Source organism: Vigna angularis, chromosome 10, assembly GCF_016808095.1.
Source record: "Vigna angularis cultivar LongXiaoDou No.4 chromosome 10, ASM1680809v1, whole genome shotgun sequence".
NCBI lineage: Eukaryota > Viridiplantae > Streptophyta > Magnoliopsida > Fabales > Fabaceae > Vigna > Vigna angularis.
Genome location: NC_068979.1, coordinates 30,308,023 through 30,326,379, shown reverse-complemented (window position 1 = coordinate 30,326,379; position 18,357 = coordinate 30,308,023). Strand labels below are relative to the sequence as shown.

Sequence of the window (18,357 nt, the reverse complement as noted above, 5' to 3'; positions counted from 1 at the left end):
GGATTCAACACTATGTGGCCGAACGCTGATTGATACTTAGGACGAACGCCATTTATTAACAGACCAAACGTTATTTCACTGATCACACCATTAGGACGAACGCTTATATTGATACCTAGGACGAACACTATTTGGACGAACGTCATCTAAATAATAGGATGAACGTTGCCTGACGAAAGCTCTACTGCCGAACGCTATACCTCTTGGACGAACGCTAAGAGATTCAATAGGCCGAACGCTAATATTGAATATTTAGAACGAACGCTATTTAATCCATTCTGACCGTGCAGTACTTAATCCACTACAAGGAATATTGATCCGAACGCTATAATTTCTAATACTCCAATACCGAACGCTCACATCACAACCATAGGCCGAACGTTCAAGAATTAACCTAAGAATACTACTCAGTACCGAACGTTCATAATCACACCAGTAAAAAGCCGAACGCTCACATCCTAACCATATCAAGGCCGAACGACTAAGATTCAAACTTAGAATACTAAATAAGACGAACGCTCAAAGTTAGAATTTAATGATGGCCGAACGCTCACAATCATAATTTAACCAAGGCCGAACGCTGACTAATACACCAAAACCGAACGTTATTGATCCAGACTTAATAGTATCAACTTAAGGTCGAACGATCAAGATTAAACGTAAGAATCCATTAAGAACGAACGACTGCAATTTCTAATACTAAATGCCGAACGCTCAAGATCACGTAAATATCAATTTAGGGACGAACGCCTAAAATTACTAATTCCTGTATATAGTTTGGACGAACGTCTAATATGTCACTGTAAACGAACGAACGCTCGTTAACACAGAACCGAACGCTCAGGTTATTTTGGCCGACCACTACTTGGTCGAGCCATTTGGACGAACGTTCAGTACATCAACCGAACGTTCAGAATTTTGGTTGAACGAACGTCCAATTTGGCATCAATTGGACGAACGCGCGTTCTGCAGAATTCTGCAGAATCGCGAAATCCAGAACCCAGAAAACCAGAAACCCAGAAATCCCAAATTTTTCATCCCTTCCTTCCCAGATTTTCATCAATCACAACATATATCATCAATCAAACAAAAGATCTAGCTCCCCTTACCTCTTGAAGACTTCCTTGAATTTATCTCCAAAGGGTTTGATCTCCTTCCAACTTCAAAAGTTCTCCACTTCTCCTCTTTCCCAGAACTTGCAGTCACTCTTCCACTCTTCCAGATGCAGCACCAAAGCCTCCTTGCGCTTCAACAGCTCCCCACCTCCCTTCTCTCAATCTTGCAGACTTCCTTTTTCCTTCCAAGTGCAAACCCATACTCTCATTTATCTCCCACAAGCCTCCATCTTTCCTTTCTTTTTTTTTTCTTGTTTTTTAATGGGGAAGCAACGTTGGCTGTCTCCTTGTGGCCAACGTTCCTTCCTCCTCCCCTTTCCCTCGTTCGTTTTGTTTTTTTTTTTTTTTTTGTTTGTTTTTTGTTTTTTTTTTTAACTTACTATTCCTTACATATATAACGTTACTTTTATTTGATTTAGTTTACAAACAAAAACATAACAGATAAAGTTAAAGGATAATTGTAGGATGAAACATTTTACATTCATTTTATACGATAAAGGAAAAATAATTATATAAGAGTAAATTTTTATATTTTATTAAGAAAAAAATAAAAAATAAAAAATAATAGTATCGAATAAATATGAATATAAAATATTAACTGGTGTGAAAGTATCATTTCTAAAAAAAGTTAAAAGGACACAGCAAAACGGTGAGGTTTGTGTTTTCAGTTTCATCAAGAAGAGCGCATTTATCTTTCAAATTTGGTTCATTTCTCTTGTTGAAACTCATTGACGTGCTTCCCGCATCCTTCAATTTTGGCTCTTTACAAATCCAACACAATCTCATCTTTGTTTCATTCTCTCTCTCACGCTCTTTCCTGTGATCCACGCTGCTTCAATTTCCTTCCCATTTCATCGAGGTATTTATTCTCTATTTGCATTTTCATGTTTTGTTTATATGTTTACTTCAGACTATACAAGTAGTAGGAGAAGGGTTATGAATTATGCTCCATTTGAGTTCTCATAAATAACGGGTATTGCTTGTTTTTCTCTTAGCGTTGAACCATTTTTGTTTTGAGTCCAAAACCTTAGTTGTTGCAACTGTCTATACATTGGTTTGATGTCAATCTGTGTTTGAGAGCATCTTGCAATGGATATTGGCTGGGACTGGAGGAAAGTTCTTAGCCATGTTGAAAGTTTCAAACTTTAAGTCATGGGAATATGTGGTTTTTGATTTCAAGTGTTGAGTTACTCTGTCATCTAATTACTGTTCATTTTGTTCAGTTTTAATTTAATTACCTTAAGAGTCATAACTATATATGATTTCTGTATAGATATTTTACACTAACAATACATAGAAATTAAACTCCTAAATGTTTAAAAATTAATAACAAGAATTGGTGATCTGTTATTGAATAAACTTAGTGATTTCTCTGCTGCTGTTGTTAATTTTCTTTTTGTTGATTTGTTTTTCAATTGGAAGATTTGATTTTGAATTGCTGATGACTTGAAATTGATGATTCTCGAAACTGATGATTAGGCTAAATGGGGAGGATCAAACCTCATGTTCTGCTACAGCAAAGCAAAAGGAAGAAGGGACCTTCTCGCATAAGTGCCACAACTATTATAGTCTGTACATTGATTATTGTCATGCTTATGTATTTCATGTTTTATAGACACTGGTCCAACAGGTTAGTAAAAGTAAGAAAACGCCTTCTCGCATAAGTGCCACCGCTATTATATTTTATTCATTGATTCTTGTCATGCTTATGTATTTTTCTATTTATAGACATTGGAGAAGGCAATTTTGTAGTGCAACAAATGATACACAATACTTGTTTCCTGAATAAAAAATCACTCACGAAATTATGCAAATGTACTTGTACAAATGTAGCTCTAGCTTGTGTGAGATTAGTCTGTTTCCGCATCATTGTGAGAATATTTGGGATACTATTACTATTGGTTACTTGTTATTGTGTAATGTGTAATGAATGCTTGCTGATGACACTTCAGTTTTCGGCTTTATTGTTCTGTAAATATTTGTTTGTCAACATGTACAAAATCTTTTTTCCAGTTTTCTACTACATTTGTTGAGTGATTCAAACTTATTAAAAAATGAATTTAAATGGAACCTCTATTGCTAATATGGTGTCTGAGAATGTGATAATAAAGAAATAGAGATTAACATTAAACAGTCCGTGTTTCATTTTCTCATACAAAATGAACTTCAAAAGAGCATTTCTGTTATCTAATAATTCATTATATTACCTGCTGCATTCAGGACGAGACTTCAACCAGAGAGCTACATTTCAGTCTCTGAGGTACGGACTTAATATTACATTGTAAAGGGTTCGATAACTTTGTAGCCATTTTAAATTTATTTGCTGTCTAGTATCTTGCGACGTGTTTCCTTAAGTTTATAATTCAAACATGTATATTACTTTTCTTTTTCCTTTTGGATAAGGATACTGGTAAGTCAAGGTTTTTCCCTCCTCATCAGTTAATACTGAATATTCCTTAGATCCTTGATTAATCTAATAATTTCTAGTAACTAATTTGTTGCAGGATGAAAATACACTTGTGGAATCCAAAAAATCTGATCTACCTGGATATGCGGTAAGTTTTCATTCCCCATGCTGCTGTGATCATGTTAGCTTGTTTTTTTCAAAGTTCTAGGTGGTTGTCAAGTGAAATTATTAATTTTTACTTACAAAATGATACTCATTTCTTCCTTGTCATAGGTAGTAATTACCTCTAAAGGCTCTATTATAGTAGAACTTTACAAGGAAAGTGCCCCTGAAGTTGTTGATGAATTCATAGATTTATGGTGAGTACTTGGTTCTCCCCTAATCCTGTTTATATTTCAAGAAATTAAAATGATGGCTGATGAAGAAATTGGGGAGAGTATTAAAGGAAAAGATGAAGAATTTCATGCTTTATGGTAATTAGATTATTGGAAGTCTACTTTAGTTAAGCCTAAAAGACTAAATAGATGGAAGTAGATGGTTTTAGTTAAATCATATGGATTTAAGGTTCTCGTATTCAGAATGCTTCTCATCTTTTGGGGCATATAGTTTACGCTACAAGCTAGTGTTATGGGATGTTGGAGTGGCTTCAAAAGTTGGTTGATGAGATTTTCTTGGTCTTGGAATTAAGGAAGAGGACAGTGCTGATTCATTTCAGTCTACAGTTTCACTAAACATGTTGGAGATCTCACATCGACTAAAAATATAATTAAATCATAGAATATATAAGTAGGTAAAAACCACTACTTATTATTCGGTTTTATGAAATTGATTTAGGATTTAAAATCCACTATGTAAGATGGTATCAAAGCCGGTTCTAACAAGGTTTGTTGGGTCTATTTGAATCATCCACAAATATCTAATCTTCACTCTAGATGTTTAATTCTCAGGAGTATGTTGAAGATCCTCACATTAACTATATATATAACCAAATTATAGTATATAATGTGTACAAAATCTTATATTATAAGCCGATTTTATGAAATTAAGTTACGTCTAAAATTCACTTTCTAAAATAATCTAATTTTTACTTTGGGTCTATTTGGATAATCTCTTAAAATACTTGAAACAAAAATAAGAAAGGGAAATTGAAAATTTTCTTCATTAACTTATGCATTAATTAAACATAAGTTTTTGGTTACACTAATACGAGAAAGCTTCTCTAAATTAGCTTATACATAAGTACATTTTAATTTATGGAGTAACTTTTTCCATCTTTTCTTTATATTTCCTTCTAAAAGTTTTTTTTGAAATTTTTTATCTAAACAAGGCTTTCATCTTCTGTTTGGCATTCAGTTTTATGTTTGAATTGTGCATCTTGTTGGCGTGTTGAGGATTAACCTCTGCTGGGATTTCTTAATGAAAAACAGGAAGATGGTCAGGATACTCTAATGCAAGTAGTTTTGATGACTATATTTTAAGATTGTTCTATTAGGATCCTGCGCATACCCTAATGCCTATACCAATGTACTTGGTCAGCTACTGAAGAACATACTGATGTGTCTTGACTGGACAAATATTCAGTTGCTAGAACTTCAAGGACTTGTTTGTGCACAAAACCTTTCCTAATTTTTTATTTTATTTTAATGTCACTATCTCACTGCTTTAGTTTCAAGCTCCTATTTTCCTCTTATGAAATTCCTTTGAATGTATTCTCTTTATGCTTCCAACCAAACTTCAATTTTTTGTTTTCCAGTCAAAAAGGGCACTTCAAGGGAATGCTTTTTCACCAAGTAATTAAGCACTATGTAATTCAGGCTGGTCATAACAAAGGGCCCGGAGCTACTGAAGATTGGAACTTGTTAGGAAAGAAATATGCAAGGTTTATTTTTTGTTTTGTTTAATTGCAATTTGATGTTTATCATATCATTAGACCATTGATAATCTACCTGTGAGCTGAATATTTTTTTCTAGTTACTAAATGTTGTGATGATTAACTAGTATGAGACATGAAGCATTCATGCTTGGAACTTCGAAGGGTAATTACTTCAACAAAGGATTTGATCTTTTCATCACAACTGCACCAATACCAGATCTAAGTGAAAAGCTTATTGTGTTTGGCCGAGTCATCAAGGGAGAGGATATTGTTCAGGTGGCTGAATTTGCTTAATTCTCATTATCACATCTGATATTCTATGCTCAGTTTTTATTTTTCCTTTTCTTTTGTTGCTGGTTATGTCCTTTCCTACTCCTATTGGCTAAGGTTATGCATATCATTTTAAATAATTTTATCTGTTTAGTTATTAGTAGATTCATCAATTTGCATAAGCCATAATGGTTATAGAAGTCAGTACCATATTTATCTTGACATATGAATAAATTGGTTAAAGACAGTAACATCAGATAGGAATGAAAACATGGCAAGTCATGTGAATAAACAGACAGACTCTGTCCAAAATCAACACTAGATTTCAGAATTAAAGCTAATACTGATGGTTTCACAATCCTATGCTAGGAAATTGAAGAAGTGGATACAGATGAACATTACCAACCAAAAATTTCTATTGGGATACTTGATGTGGCTCTTAAAGAGATGGTGTGAAGGCTCTCTGCCTGAATCAAAATCGTAAATAGTACTTTGTTGATAACATGTTTGGTAAAATCCTCTCTATACAGATGAAGAACCTCAAGGATTTCACTTTAGGTTTGTCAATGGAACTTTTGATCTTTGATGCAGTTTTAGCTACATGTTTCAGTTGCCCATTCAAGGATTATGAAATCTTTTTTTCCCTTTTCTGTCATTATTCGGTCTTCTTTTGGTGTGGCAGGATGAATGTAAGAAGGTCTGTTGCCACTTGCCAGTTTGGTGATATCACCTCATATATATTTTGGCATTAAACTTCATTTGTAACCTCAAAGGAGGCACATTGAGATAACAAAGTATTTTTTTTTCCTACCTATGCAGTTCATGTATAGTGTTCAATTAATGACCATTTTAGGTCTGAGTCAGAATTGGCTCTGTAATTTATTTTATATTGATGCTTAATTCATATTTTATTTAGTTATAATAGCAATAAGTGCAGAAAATAGGCTAAGCATATCAAGACTGTCAATGAAATGGTCATAATATTAATAGCAAGGAAAAATAGAGTACAAGAGAAGGTAAGTTTCAATGAAACAAATACAAAGAAAAAGGAACCGAAGCTAAGTTAATCGTTTTCAAAAAAGTGAAGTCGCACCATTCAAAAAAGTCCAATTTTCATTTTGTCAAAATTTTGTGGTAATATATCATTTTCCTTCTAAAAACTTCAAACAATATTAATGCAATTTACTCTGTCTTTTGATTAAATATCTGAAATTTAAATATTGAATAACCATCCCTAAACAAGGACTTATCTTGCCCTAATTTTATAACTTAATTATAAAGTAGTTATTAATTTAGAATTTAATATTTAAAATTACATTCTCCCACAACAGTGATAGTGAGATTTTGTACTAAATGAGATTATTTTTTTAATTTTTTAAAATATTAAGTCTACATGATCTCACATCTAGATGATCAAATTGTTCATTAAAAAAAAAAAGTAAATAATAAGAAGTGGAAAACTAGCCTTTAGCGTGACAATCCCCGCGCTCGTTCCTTTCTTTGACACACGGCGATTTTTCTTCCGCTATCTTCCCTCACTCGGATTCTCCCCTTTTCCCCTTTTTCTCACACTACAACGTTTTTGTCCAACTACAAAAGCACCACTCCTTCACTTTCAACTCTCTCTCTCCAACGACCACTAGGGCAAACAATCGCACGCAATGAAACCTGACTTGTACGAAATCTCCGACGACGAATGGGAGAATCACTCCTTCAAACCTTCGCGCGTCCTCAAACGACCTCGCACTTCGTCTCCTCCTTCCCCTCCACCTATCGAGTCCTTCGCTTACACCTCTAAGGTCGACGTTTTAAGCGAAAACGACAGCGATTGCGTCGAAATCGCCCCGAACGACGCCGATTTCCTCGACGACCTCGAGGACGCCGACGTGGACGCTTCCGGCGGAGGTTATGCGGCGGCCTCGCGAGGCCGGAGGTTCATCATCGATGACGAAGACGAAGACGCTGAGGAGAACGGTGGAAGAGACGGACGCGTGGCGGAATTGTACGAGGTGGAAGAAGAAGAAGTTGAAGAGTTGAACGAAAACGATGTCGTTGGTAGGGCTTTGCATAAGTGCGCGCGAATCTCTGCGGAGTTGAAGGGCGAACTCTTCGGCTCGACGGGGACCGCGTGCGAGAGGTATTCGGAGGCGGAGTCTTCGTCAGTGAGGATCGTGACTCAGGTTAAACGGCGATTTGTTTTGTATTTTTGTTTTGTTTAGGTTGAAGCTTGAAACTAGAGATTATATGTTCGTTTGAGGTGAAGTCCATGCCGTTGATGTGTGTAGGAGGATGTGGATGTTGCGTGTGCGTCGGAGGATTCGGATTTTCAGCCATTGCTAAAGCCGTATCAGTTGGTTGGTGTCAACTTTTTGCTTCTGCTGTATCGGAAGGGGATTGGAGGAGGTAATTGTTAGGGTTTTGACGGTTTTTTGTGTTAGGTCACGTGGAACTGATTATGTGTTTAGCTTCATTGGTTTCCTTTTTTTAAATTTGAATATTTCTGGTTGTAGTTATGCAATAGGTTTGTGCAATAGTGATTAGTATGTATTTTGTTAGGGTTTTTGAAGGGTTTTATGGTGTGCTAAGTTTAATTTGTGTGTTCGTGTTGCTTGTTGCTGCGTTATGGACTATGTAGATGTTTTCCTCGAGAAAAAGGGAAGTGGCTTAATTGATGGCTCTTTCGTTGTAGATTTCTCAATATTGTGACACTTTTATGTTGTGGTCTGGTGTTCTTTACTGTGGAATGTCATATTTGCTCTGTATCTGGTTTTGCTGCCCCTGATTTTGTGTTTATTGAAACAATATAATGTAATATGATTTGTGTTTACTGTTGGCATAGCCATTTTTAGAGCTTAGTTGTATTTTGTTTTTTAGAATTTGAATATTTCTGGTTCTAATTATGCAATAAGTTCGTCCATTAGAGATTAATATGCTTGCGTAGAATTGTGATTTGATACTTGATTTCACGTGTCACAGCCATATTGGCGGATGAAATGGGTCTCGGCAAAACAGTTCAGGTTTGTTATCCTTATTTAACACTACTTTTAACATGTTCTACTTTTGTTTGTAGTCCTTGACTTTTCAATTAAGATATGACATGTTATTTGTATCCAGGCCATCACATATTTAACTCTGTTGAAACGCTTGCACAATGATTCTGGTCCACATCTTATAGTCTGTCCTGCTTCTGTTTTGGAAAACTGGGAAAGGGAACTAAAAAGATGGTGTCCGTACTTTTCTGTTCTTCTATATCATGGTGCTGGACGTGCAGCGTACTGCAAGGAGTTGAACTCTTTGTCCAAGGCAGGATTGCCTCCTCCATTTAATGTTCTTCTTGTGTGTTATTCACTTTACGAGCGTCACAGGTACATTCCTATATTCTTAACTACCATTTATATATATTGTCTTCAAATGTTGATTAAATTTTTATAATTTATATTCATGCTAGTGCACAGCAGAAAGATGATCGGAAAATTCTGAAGAGATGGAGATGGAGCTGTGTGTTGATGGATGAGGCACATGCTTTGAAGGACAAAAATAGCTTTAGGTGGAAAAATCTGATGTCTGTTGCACGAAATGCGAACCAACGTTTGATGTTGACTGGGACACCACTTCAAAATGATCTACATGTATGTATCTACATAAGTGAATGTCTTTGCTGCATTGTAGCTGTTTTTGTTGTTGCTGAAAAAAAACTATTAATTTTGTGTCAGTAGTGGAATAATTTCTTCTCTTAAAAAATTCATATGTTGTGGCTGGACACTATTACAAAGGTAATTTTAGAGCATTTTTGGAAGCTGTGATCATTGCTGAAGCATGGAACACATGCTTAACTTCAACTGATCAATATCTGGCGTGTCACACTGACACTTTAAATTTTCCACTGAATGTGACTATAAGTTTCAAAACTCTTTGATATGTCCTTTGTATAATTGGGGTTCTTCTTCTTTCATTCTAATTCTATTACTGTAGAATCTGACTATATTTTGATTGAAAACAATGCGTGGATGGGATTAGGCAGAATAAGAGCTGGAGCTGTGAAATACTTTTAGGAAGAATAGGACAGTTATACTGATAGAAAAAATTACTACCTAAACTAGGTAGAATGTTTGTTGACAAAGAAGTAGAAGAAAACATAAAGAAAAAGCAAACACGCCCAACCAAGGTAAACAAACCTATGACCCCTGGCCAGCTGAATCTGAACATATGCCTCTCTTTCTCTTCCTTTGAACTGCCTATATAACACACTTGCTCTCTGTCTCTCTGTCGCTTTGTCCTCAAACAAAATCCCCCTCTCATTTGTTCTGTACAAGTCAGTCCCTCCCCTAATTGGAGAATCAACTGACATAAGCAGAGCATTGACTTTATCTGGCCCCTACTTAATCTGGAGCTTATCATAAAGGCCCTGTCTTGAGTGTTTTTTAGTCAGGTGAGTAGGCTTATTAAATGTTTTGGGTTTTTGAGGGTGGCTTTTAGGAGGTTGATACTTGTAAAGTTGTATTTACATTTTTTCTGATGACAACTTTTTTCTTTTTGACAGCAAAGGGGTTGTCCATCTATTACATTTCTTTCCTGCAGATTTAGTTGTATTGTATATTTTGTACTGGAATAGTTACAGACTTACAGTGATTCTAATAGGAACTTTAATTTATATACAGAATCATGTAAGTCTTTACATAAAAAGTTTGACACTTATAAATCCTTGAAAACAGATGCATAGAGAATACACATCAATGGTTTTATCTGCCTTAGACTCATGGTAACGTTTCGGAGAGCTTATTTTTTGAATCGCGAATTGTTTTGTATTTTGAATCGTAAGATTAAAAAACATAACAATCAAGACGTATAAACATGTAAAAGACGTAATTAATAATAACAACCACATTAAAAAAGAGTGGTTGTATAGCGGATAAATTATTGTAATGGTTGGATTGGGTTAGCTTGTATGACCAAACTCCTTTGTTAAATGGAGAAAAATATATGGGTTGATAAATATTTGACCCCAAGAGAATAAGAAAGAAAGATGGCAGTTTTCAGTGCAGTGGCAGTTTTCAGACAGTCACCTTTTTTAATCTTTTGGGTGAGTGATAGATTCCAGAGTCACCTGTTTTTTTGGGTGCAGTAGTAGTTTTAGAGGGAGTCACCATTTACTAATTGGGCTTTAAAATGCTTTAAACAAAATGGGCTAATATTTGAAGTTAAAAAAGATCCCAATTCCAACCCACTAAAAAGCCCTAGGGTTGTCTGTCCTTGTTCACGAACGCACATGAGGTTAGCGTCGAGGCTGTGCCATCGCCAGGTATGTTGATGTCATGAGAGTCGCTGTTGCGAGTAGCCACCGAGAGAGGCGTTGCTATTGTGAGGTCTGTCGGCTTCTTCTCCCTCACCGCTAGGAGGCAGCGAGAGGCACAACTGCCAGAGCCATTGCGATAGTTGCTGCAACAATAGTCGTTGCTGTGATGGGTGCCACAGTGAGTAACATCTCTGCCCCTGGATGCCACTATTTAGGATGATTCGAAGATCGGATCGTACACTATAACATGATACGGGAGCAAACAGAAGTCTTCAAGTGATTGATATACTGGAGGTGGAGAATCTTATCATATCGTATGCTTTGTATTTATGATACTTACTACCATGGCTAGACTACATGGAGTGCACAATGCTTTTGTGAAAAACTAATTTCTCAAAGATATTCACCATGAAATGTTATAGAAGTTGAGGATGGGCTGATACAGTTGCAAGAAGGGAGTAGTGGAGGATGGGCTGATACAGTGTAGGCCCAAAGTCTGAAGGTTTATTCTAGAACATAGAAAGCAGGGCAGAGAATAGTAATTAGTTAGGAGAGTAGTGATGTGGCAAGGGATCTTGAATTAGTGTGAATTCAGGTATTTGCAGGGAAGGAAATTGAAAGGGGTACGAGAGTTTGTTATGGAATAGGGTAAGGAGAGTCATCTCTCTGGAGGAGTCACAGTGATAAGAACCAGCAATGAAATCAACACAAGGAAATGGAAACAATAGTTGTATTATGGAATGTGGTCTGATCAACGTGATTCAAGACCCTGTTGTTATATTATGAAATATCATGAAAACAAAAGGAAACCCAAGAATCTAGTCTCTGTCCATCCCCCCCCCCCCCCCCCCCCCCCCCCCCCCCCCCCCCCCCCCCCCCCCTCTCTACTATAAGCATTTCCCACTTGTAACTAACTCCATGTGATGCATATTCCAAGCTGTCAGCTGTGCAGTTTCTGTTATTTCTTTCCTCCTGGGTTTTGATTTGCTGCATCACCCTTGTATCTCCTTATATACACGTATATGAAAACACAAAATAGAATTAGAAGTGTCTAATAAGCTTGTATACCAAGGAGGTCTAGCTTAGTTGATTGAGTAGTGTATGCAAGTTGTTCTGAATATCCTGGTATCTGAGTTCAGCTCCTTTCAAGGAATAATGATACACAGTTACAGTCAAGGTGGAGAAAAGGAAGACACCCTGTCATTTGTATTCTGTGCCAATAATGTACTTAAATCTTGAACAAAATCTCTATGGGTTTGTCTTAACCTGTTGATTTTGCTGGCATTAATATAAATTTAGTTGCTGAAGCAAGCTTTGTTGTGATTTGTTGCAGGAATTATGGTCATTGTTGGAGTTTATGATGCCTGATATTTTTGCTTCTGAAGACGTTGACCTAAAAAAGTTACTAAATGCAGAAGATAGAGATTTAATTGGTCGGATGAAATCCATCTTGGGGCCGTTTATTTTGCGCCGACTGAAATCTGACGTGATGCAACAACTTGTTCCAAAAATACAGCAAGTATGTCTGTCACCTTTGGTGCAAAATTTTTTGTTTTATTATACTCTTAATCTTCATTATGTCCTTGTTTCTATTTGTCACTTTTTGTTACTACAGGTTGAATATGTTATAATGGAAAGGCAGCAGGAATCTGCTTATAAGGAAGCCATTGAAGAGTATCGTGCAGTTTCACAAGCTCGGATGGCAAAATGTTCTGAGCTTAATTCAAAAAATTTACTAGCAGTGCTTCCCCGGCGACAGATAAATAACTATTTCGTTCAGTTCCGCAAGGTTCCTGATTTATGTTTTGACTTAAAATGAAGCTATATTTTGTTTGGATTTAAACTGCTCTCTTTTATTTGGTAATATATTTCTGTATTCTTATTCTAGATAGCAAATCATCCCTTGTTAATAAGGCGAATCTACAATGATGAGGATGTCATCCGCTTTGCTAGGAAGCTACATCCAATTGGTGCTTTTGGTTTTGAATGTACTTTGGACAGAGTTATAGAGGAACTTAAAAATTACAACGACTTTTCTATTCACCGGGTAAATCTTCTACTCAGAACAATGCATTTGCTCACTCTTTCTATGTATGTATTGCATCAATATGCTCAAGTAGTTTGTGTTAGCTCATCCCGATGCTCCAATAATGGGCAAAAGCACACATTTTGCATCCCCTTTTCTTCACTATCAAATTCCTTTTGGTGAAAGCCCAAAAGCCCCATGTTTCTATGGTAAAAAATTGATAATTGACAACTTAAAATCCAGGCTTGGGAATGAAACTAACTGCTTAAGACCCTGTGTTGAGGAATCATTTACGTTAGATGAAAGTCTGATATTGGTTATTTCAATCAACTGCTCTCTATTTAACTAGGACTTTTACATGAGTCAACCTTTTTTTTCACAATTCTAATAGTGTTTTAGGCACAGCAAACAAGGAATGTCTGATACTTGAGTAGCAATGGACAACATGCAACAACTGCAACAACCAGCCTGAACCATTATATTGGGCAGCTAAATTGACCAATCAGGGTCATTAAGCTATGCTAGAAACTAAAATTTAATAAAATCACTGGATTACTTTTTAAGCGAGTTCTGCTAAGTTTTTCTATCAAACAACCTTTTTTCCCATTCTATGGATGCCCAATAAATGCATTATATTAGATGGTTTCTAGCTGCATCTTACAATGTTTAATTGATTTGTGTTTGCTGATGCATTTTATAAATATTTAACCATTTCTATGTTAGTGTTTTGTCATAACACCTCTTACGCTCCTCTGTATTATCCTTGTTCTCATTCTAGCAAGGTAGAATACAGTGTTGACATTTCGTTAATACAAGCTGTTGTAGTGACATTGTAATTATAAAATTTTACTTGGATGATTGTTTACTGTGGATAGCATTGGCTTAAATTTCAAGCTGTAAATTTTTTACTTGCAGCTTTTACTTCACTATGGTGTCAATGATAAAAAGGGGATCCTTTCGGATAAGCATGTTATGCTTTCTGCAAAATGTCGGGTATGGATTTATGACTAAAATTTCTGTAATTGTCAAATATACAGTGGCGGCATAATTATGTGCTGGGTATCCTGAGATTGACCTATCATGTAGGCCTTAGCAGAACTTCTTCCTTCACTAAATAAGGATGGCCATCGAGTCTTGATCTTTAGTCAATGGACCTCAATGCTTGACATATTGGAGTGGAGTTTGGATGTCATTGGATTGACCTATAGACGGCTAGATGGAAGGTAATTTTGTTTTTTGACATTATGACACTTTAAAGTTAAAAAGGTATGGTATCTTTGAAAAGGATTATTTTATTCAGTACATTAACAAACAAGGAGAAAATTAAGTCATCTATGTGAGTAATATGTTGAAAGTAATCTAGTGTTTGTATGTATATGTGTGCATGTTTTTGTTGAGTTCACCACATCACGGGATTAAAGAAGTTGCTAAATTAGTTTAAGGATTGGATGAAAAGTTTGAAATGTTACAGGATGATAGGAACAAATATAGAGTACTTGAAGGAGTATATATATGAAAAAAAGAGCTCGGGAGATCTTAACTCAGATTTCTCTTTTGATTCATAAATAGAATATTTGATTAATTATTCTTAAAACATGTAAAATTTATAAACATTCTTTCATTTAAATTTGAATTTTTAGTCTCTATTTTAATTAAGTCAATTAAAAAATGTTGTTTGTGTAGAATGCATTTTATTACAAAAATGTATAAACAACTTAAATGCAGTTTCATTATTAAAACAATCAAATATTATTATTAAATTTATAAAATAAAATACTTATATTAAATTATAATTATATTTTTATAAAGTTAAATTAAAATTATAAATATATTATAATTTTTAAAAGTCCCGTGTGTTTGCACAGGTTCACATACTAGTGTATATATACGTGTGTGCGTGTGTCTATATATATGTGTGTACACACATATATGTATGGACCAATGGCTTACAACATAAGCTTAAGGAAAGAAAGAAAAAAACAATAATGTTTGACCCTAGGATTCTAAGTTGCGGATTGATACAACACTGAACAACTTTAGCTTAGAAGATAATATAAACTATTTACACACTCCTTAATTTGAAGCATACAAATATATGTTCCAAGCTTGGAACATATAAATATATAATTTGAGGTTCTCTCAGATTTTGTCAAAATGTATGGAGGTTGATCATTGGAGCCAACAGATCTAGTGCAAATTTCCTTGGACAACAACTTTTCTCTAACATGATATTCATTTTCTGTGCTGTCTTGTGAAACACAAGGTTGGAAGCAATTTGTAGAGTTGTTTGAGAAGGACTCACCTTGTTTATTTCAAGATATCTAACACATTTGTTTTGAGAAATCACAATATATTCTTTTGATTGAGCCACTTCAATGCCTAGAAAGTATGAGAGACAAGACCTTCAATTTGAAAGTATTTGCACAAATGATTTTTTAGTTAAGTAGTTCTGGTATCATCATTCCCGGTAAGAACTAGGTCATCAACATACACAATTAGGTAAACACATTTTCCTGGAGATGTATAATGACAATAAAAGATTTATGCTTCATTCTGTTTTAGCCTAAAGATTTGAATATGACTAAACTATCCAAACCAAGCACCAAGAGATTGCTTGAGACCATATAGATCATCTTTAATTTACAACCTGACCTACACTCTTGATTGAGGGTTGCTTCATGTAGGGCTCTAGGTCCCCATGAAGGAAAACATATTTGATATCCGATTAATGAAGAGACAAAAATAGTCATTTTTTCTTCATGAGAAGAAGCATAACTGTAATCCAGACCATATATTTGAGTATATCCTTTGGTCAACAACTGGGCTTTAAGACAATTAACTTCACCATCTGACCTAACTTGAATGGTGTATATCCATTGACAAAAGATTTTCTTTTACCCAACTATGTGTGATTATGGTAAAGAACTTGTATTTCAACAATTATGACTTGTTGCCAGCGGGATGATTAAGTGCTTCAATCATATTTTCGGAATGGTAATAAAAGACATGAAAAAAAAGAGAAGTAGGAGAGGGATATCATATGATAACTTAGTAATAATTAGGGGGGTCATGATATTGAATGATGATCAGGAGTGGGTCTCACTGCCTCGACTTTGAAAGAGCACAATTCATCAAAGTATTGGTATGTTTCTCCCTAAAGAGAATGCATCATCTTCAAACTAAAGGTGGGAAGCCATTGTCAAATTTAAGAAACACTGAAATCCTTCATGAGATCCCCTTGCGCTATGTTATTAACAATTAATCACTAACAAAACTAGAGCGGTTATGTTATATAAGTCTCTATATCTTTTTAAAGCCATGTTTGTCTGAAGTTTTTACTTGTGAGATGATTTAACGGAAGAAAAATTAACCTTTTATAGTAATATTTCACATGCACTAATACATTTTTTTTAATTTTTTTTATTAAATATACTCTCGTAGCATTATAGCAAGCATGTCTTGACTTGTGAGTAGATTGGCGTTTTAGCTATGCAATTTTTTCTTCCTTTTTCGTGTGTTCTAATTCACTCAAGTCACTCATGGCTCCTTTTCATTAATTAACAGTGAGAAGTTCAATTCAATTTTCATCTCTCCTTTGATAAAGTGGACTGTTAAAATGTTTACCATTTTCAATATTGGTCGTCAGACACTTTTATCCTATGCTGTTTAAAATCTATCCTACTATTTGATTGCCAGTACACAGGTAGCGGAGAGGCAAACAATAGTTGATACGTTCAATAACGATACTTCAATATTTGCATGCTTACTTTCCACGAGAGCTGGTGGTCAGGGCTTAAACTTAACAGGAGCTGATACAGTTGTGATTCATGACATGGATTTTAACCCACAGATTGATAGGCAAGCTGAAGATCGTTGCCATCGAATTGGTCAAACAAAGCCTGTAACCATATATCGGTATTTACCCATTATTTTTCCTTCACTCCCATTAGCATTCGTAAAAGTGCTAAATCCTGTGTTTTTCTTTGTTAAAGTCCAACCCTTATAATTTGAAACTGTTTGAATGTCTTGGTGACTATTTTCTTGTGACCTTTTCCATTGAAGGCTAGTGACCAAGGGAACAGTTGATGAAAATGTGTATGAGATTGCAAAAAGAAAACTAGTATTAGATGCTGCCGTTCTCGAGTCCATGGAGGAGATCAATGAAGGTGACATGCCCGAGAAGACCATGGGAGAGATATTGTCTGCTATTTTATTGAGTTAAAATTTTGAGCTAAGGAAAACACAGTTTAATTTATCTTTACTCCTTTACTATAGCTCCGATCTTGAATTAATCTGTTGATCTGGGATAGAAGAAAACTCCCCGCCCTACAAATTGGTTAAGAATGCGATAACCATTATTGATGTACATCAGTCTTTATGTTAAAGTGTTGATGACAGTGAATAGTTTAGTTAGAATCAATAGGAGAATTAGTTTAAAAGTCATGGTAGAGATAGCAAATTTGTTGAACATTATTCCGGAAGCCCTAATGAAGAAAGCTCTTACAGTGCATTTTAAATTTTCCATATCTTTATTTTTCTTCTGAATGCCACATCTTTTAACCAGTCAGATACAGCTGTAACATATGTGCAAGGCAACTTTGATTTATCTTTTTTTTTTTTTTTTTGAGAAAGATGTATGGTTATAATAACATTTTCATTTATTGTTAATATTGATTATAAATATACGACATTTTTCTTTTACTGTTAATTTGTTAGAGAACAAATCTTGTATTGACGTACATATTACGCCCTTAATTCTAGCCACGCAGGTTTGGGAATACTCTTCGTTGTGTCAAATTCGAAGAGGTTTCCGTGGAGGGCTTTGCAGCTATCCTTTATCCTTCGAACATCAATGTTACGGTAATTTCTTTTGGAAAAAAGTTTAGATGTATATACATCAGAAACATTCGGAGTTATATAATTCATAAATTTATTTTGAATTATGAAATTTGAAATTTAACAAAGTATTTCGGATTGTATGGTCTTGGATAACATAATTTGTAAATGTATCATTCATAAATATTTTTTCGAATTTTACATTCTATAAATGTATTTTGGGTTGTTCAACGAATTCTAGATTGTATAATTTGTAAATATATTTTAAATTATGCAAACCATAAATGTATAAATTATTGCAGAATGAAAACATATATTTTAAATTGTATAATTTAAAATATATTTTTTATCTAAATATATTTAAAATTAAACTGTATATCTGGACTGCAAAATCTAGAAACAGATTTTGGATTATATACATTAAAATACATTTTGATATTATTTAATTTGAAAATACATTTCGAATTGTGTAATTTGAAAAATATTTATAAATTTTATCAATAAAAAATAACCCAAAATGCATGGAGAAAGCGTAAG

General features: G+C 34.8%; 2 protein-coding genes across 3 annotated transcripts; both read left to right on the top strand.

Annotated features, from left to right (window-relative positions):
* Positions 1–1,755: 1,755 nt before the first annotated feature.
* Positions 1,756–6,587, top strand: LOC108335270 (peptidyl-prolyl cis-trans isomerase CYP21-4). 2 transcript variants are annotated; one of them, XR_001832716.2, is made up of 9 exons: positions 1,756–1,974; positions 2,595–2,745; positions 3,336–3,375; positions 3,620–3,670; positions 3,796–3,881; positions 5,276–5,401; positions 5,521–5,671; positions 6,035–6,223; positions 6,348–6,587. XR_001832716.2 is itself a non-coding variant. In XM_017571249.2 (8 exons), exons 2-8 carry the CDS (start codon positions 2,600–2,602, stop codon positions 6,119–6,121), a joined length of 687 nt encoding a protein of 228 aa, XP_017426738.1. In that variant the 5' UTR covers positions 1,756–1,974; positions 2,595–2,599; the 3' UTR covers positions 6,122–6,587. The 2 variants fall into 2 exon arrangements, 1 of the variants encoding a protein (XP_017426738.1); XM_017571249.2 differs by having other exon boundaries at positions 6,035–6,587.
* Positions 6,588–7,123: 536 nt separating this feature from the next.
* Positions 7,124–17,494, top strand: LOC108335750 (protein CHROMATIN REMODELING 19). The gene is made up of 12 exons (XM_017571885.2): positions 7,124–7,845; positions 7,951–8,068; positions 8,642–8,682; positions 8,780–9,030; positions 9,114–9,294; positions 12,292–12,477; positions 12,574–12,747; positions 12,847–13,005; positions 13,900–13,977; positions 14,071–14,207; positions 16,681–16,899; positions 17,047–17,494. The coding sequence occupies exons 1-12, from the start codon at positions 7,327–7,329 to the stop codon at positions 17,204–17,206; spliced, it is 2,223 nt and encodes a 740-aa protein (XP_017427374.2). The 5' UTR covers positions 7,124–7,326; the 3' UTR covers positions 17,207–17,494.
* Positions 17,495–18,357: the final 863 nt, after the last annotated feature.

Coding starts and splice junctions, on each gene's coding strand:
- LOC108335270 (XM_017571249.2), top strand. CDS start 2,600: ATGGGGAGGATCAAACCTCATGTTCTGCTACAGCAAAGCAAAAGGAAG. Junction 5,402..5,520: donor TTAGGAAAGAAATATGCAAG/GTTTATTTTTTG, acceptor ATGATTAACTAG/TATGAGACATGAAGCATTCA. Junction 5,672..6,034: donor AGGGAGAGGATATTGTTCAG/GTGGCTGAATTT, acceptor ATCCTATGCTAG/GAAATTGAAGAAGTGGATAC.
- LOC108335750 (XM_017571885.2), top strand. CDS start 7,327: ATGAAACCTGACTTGTACGAAATCTCCGACGACGAATGGGAGAATCAC. Junction 13,978..14,070: donor TGCTTTCTGCAAAATGTCGG/GTATGGATTTAT, acceptor CCTATCATGTAG/GCCTTAGCAGAACTTCTTCC. Junction 14,208..16,680: donor TATAGACGGCTAGATGGAAG/GTAATTTTGTTT, acceptor TTTGATTGCCAG/TACACAGGTAGCGGAGAGGC.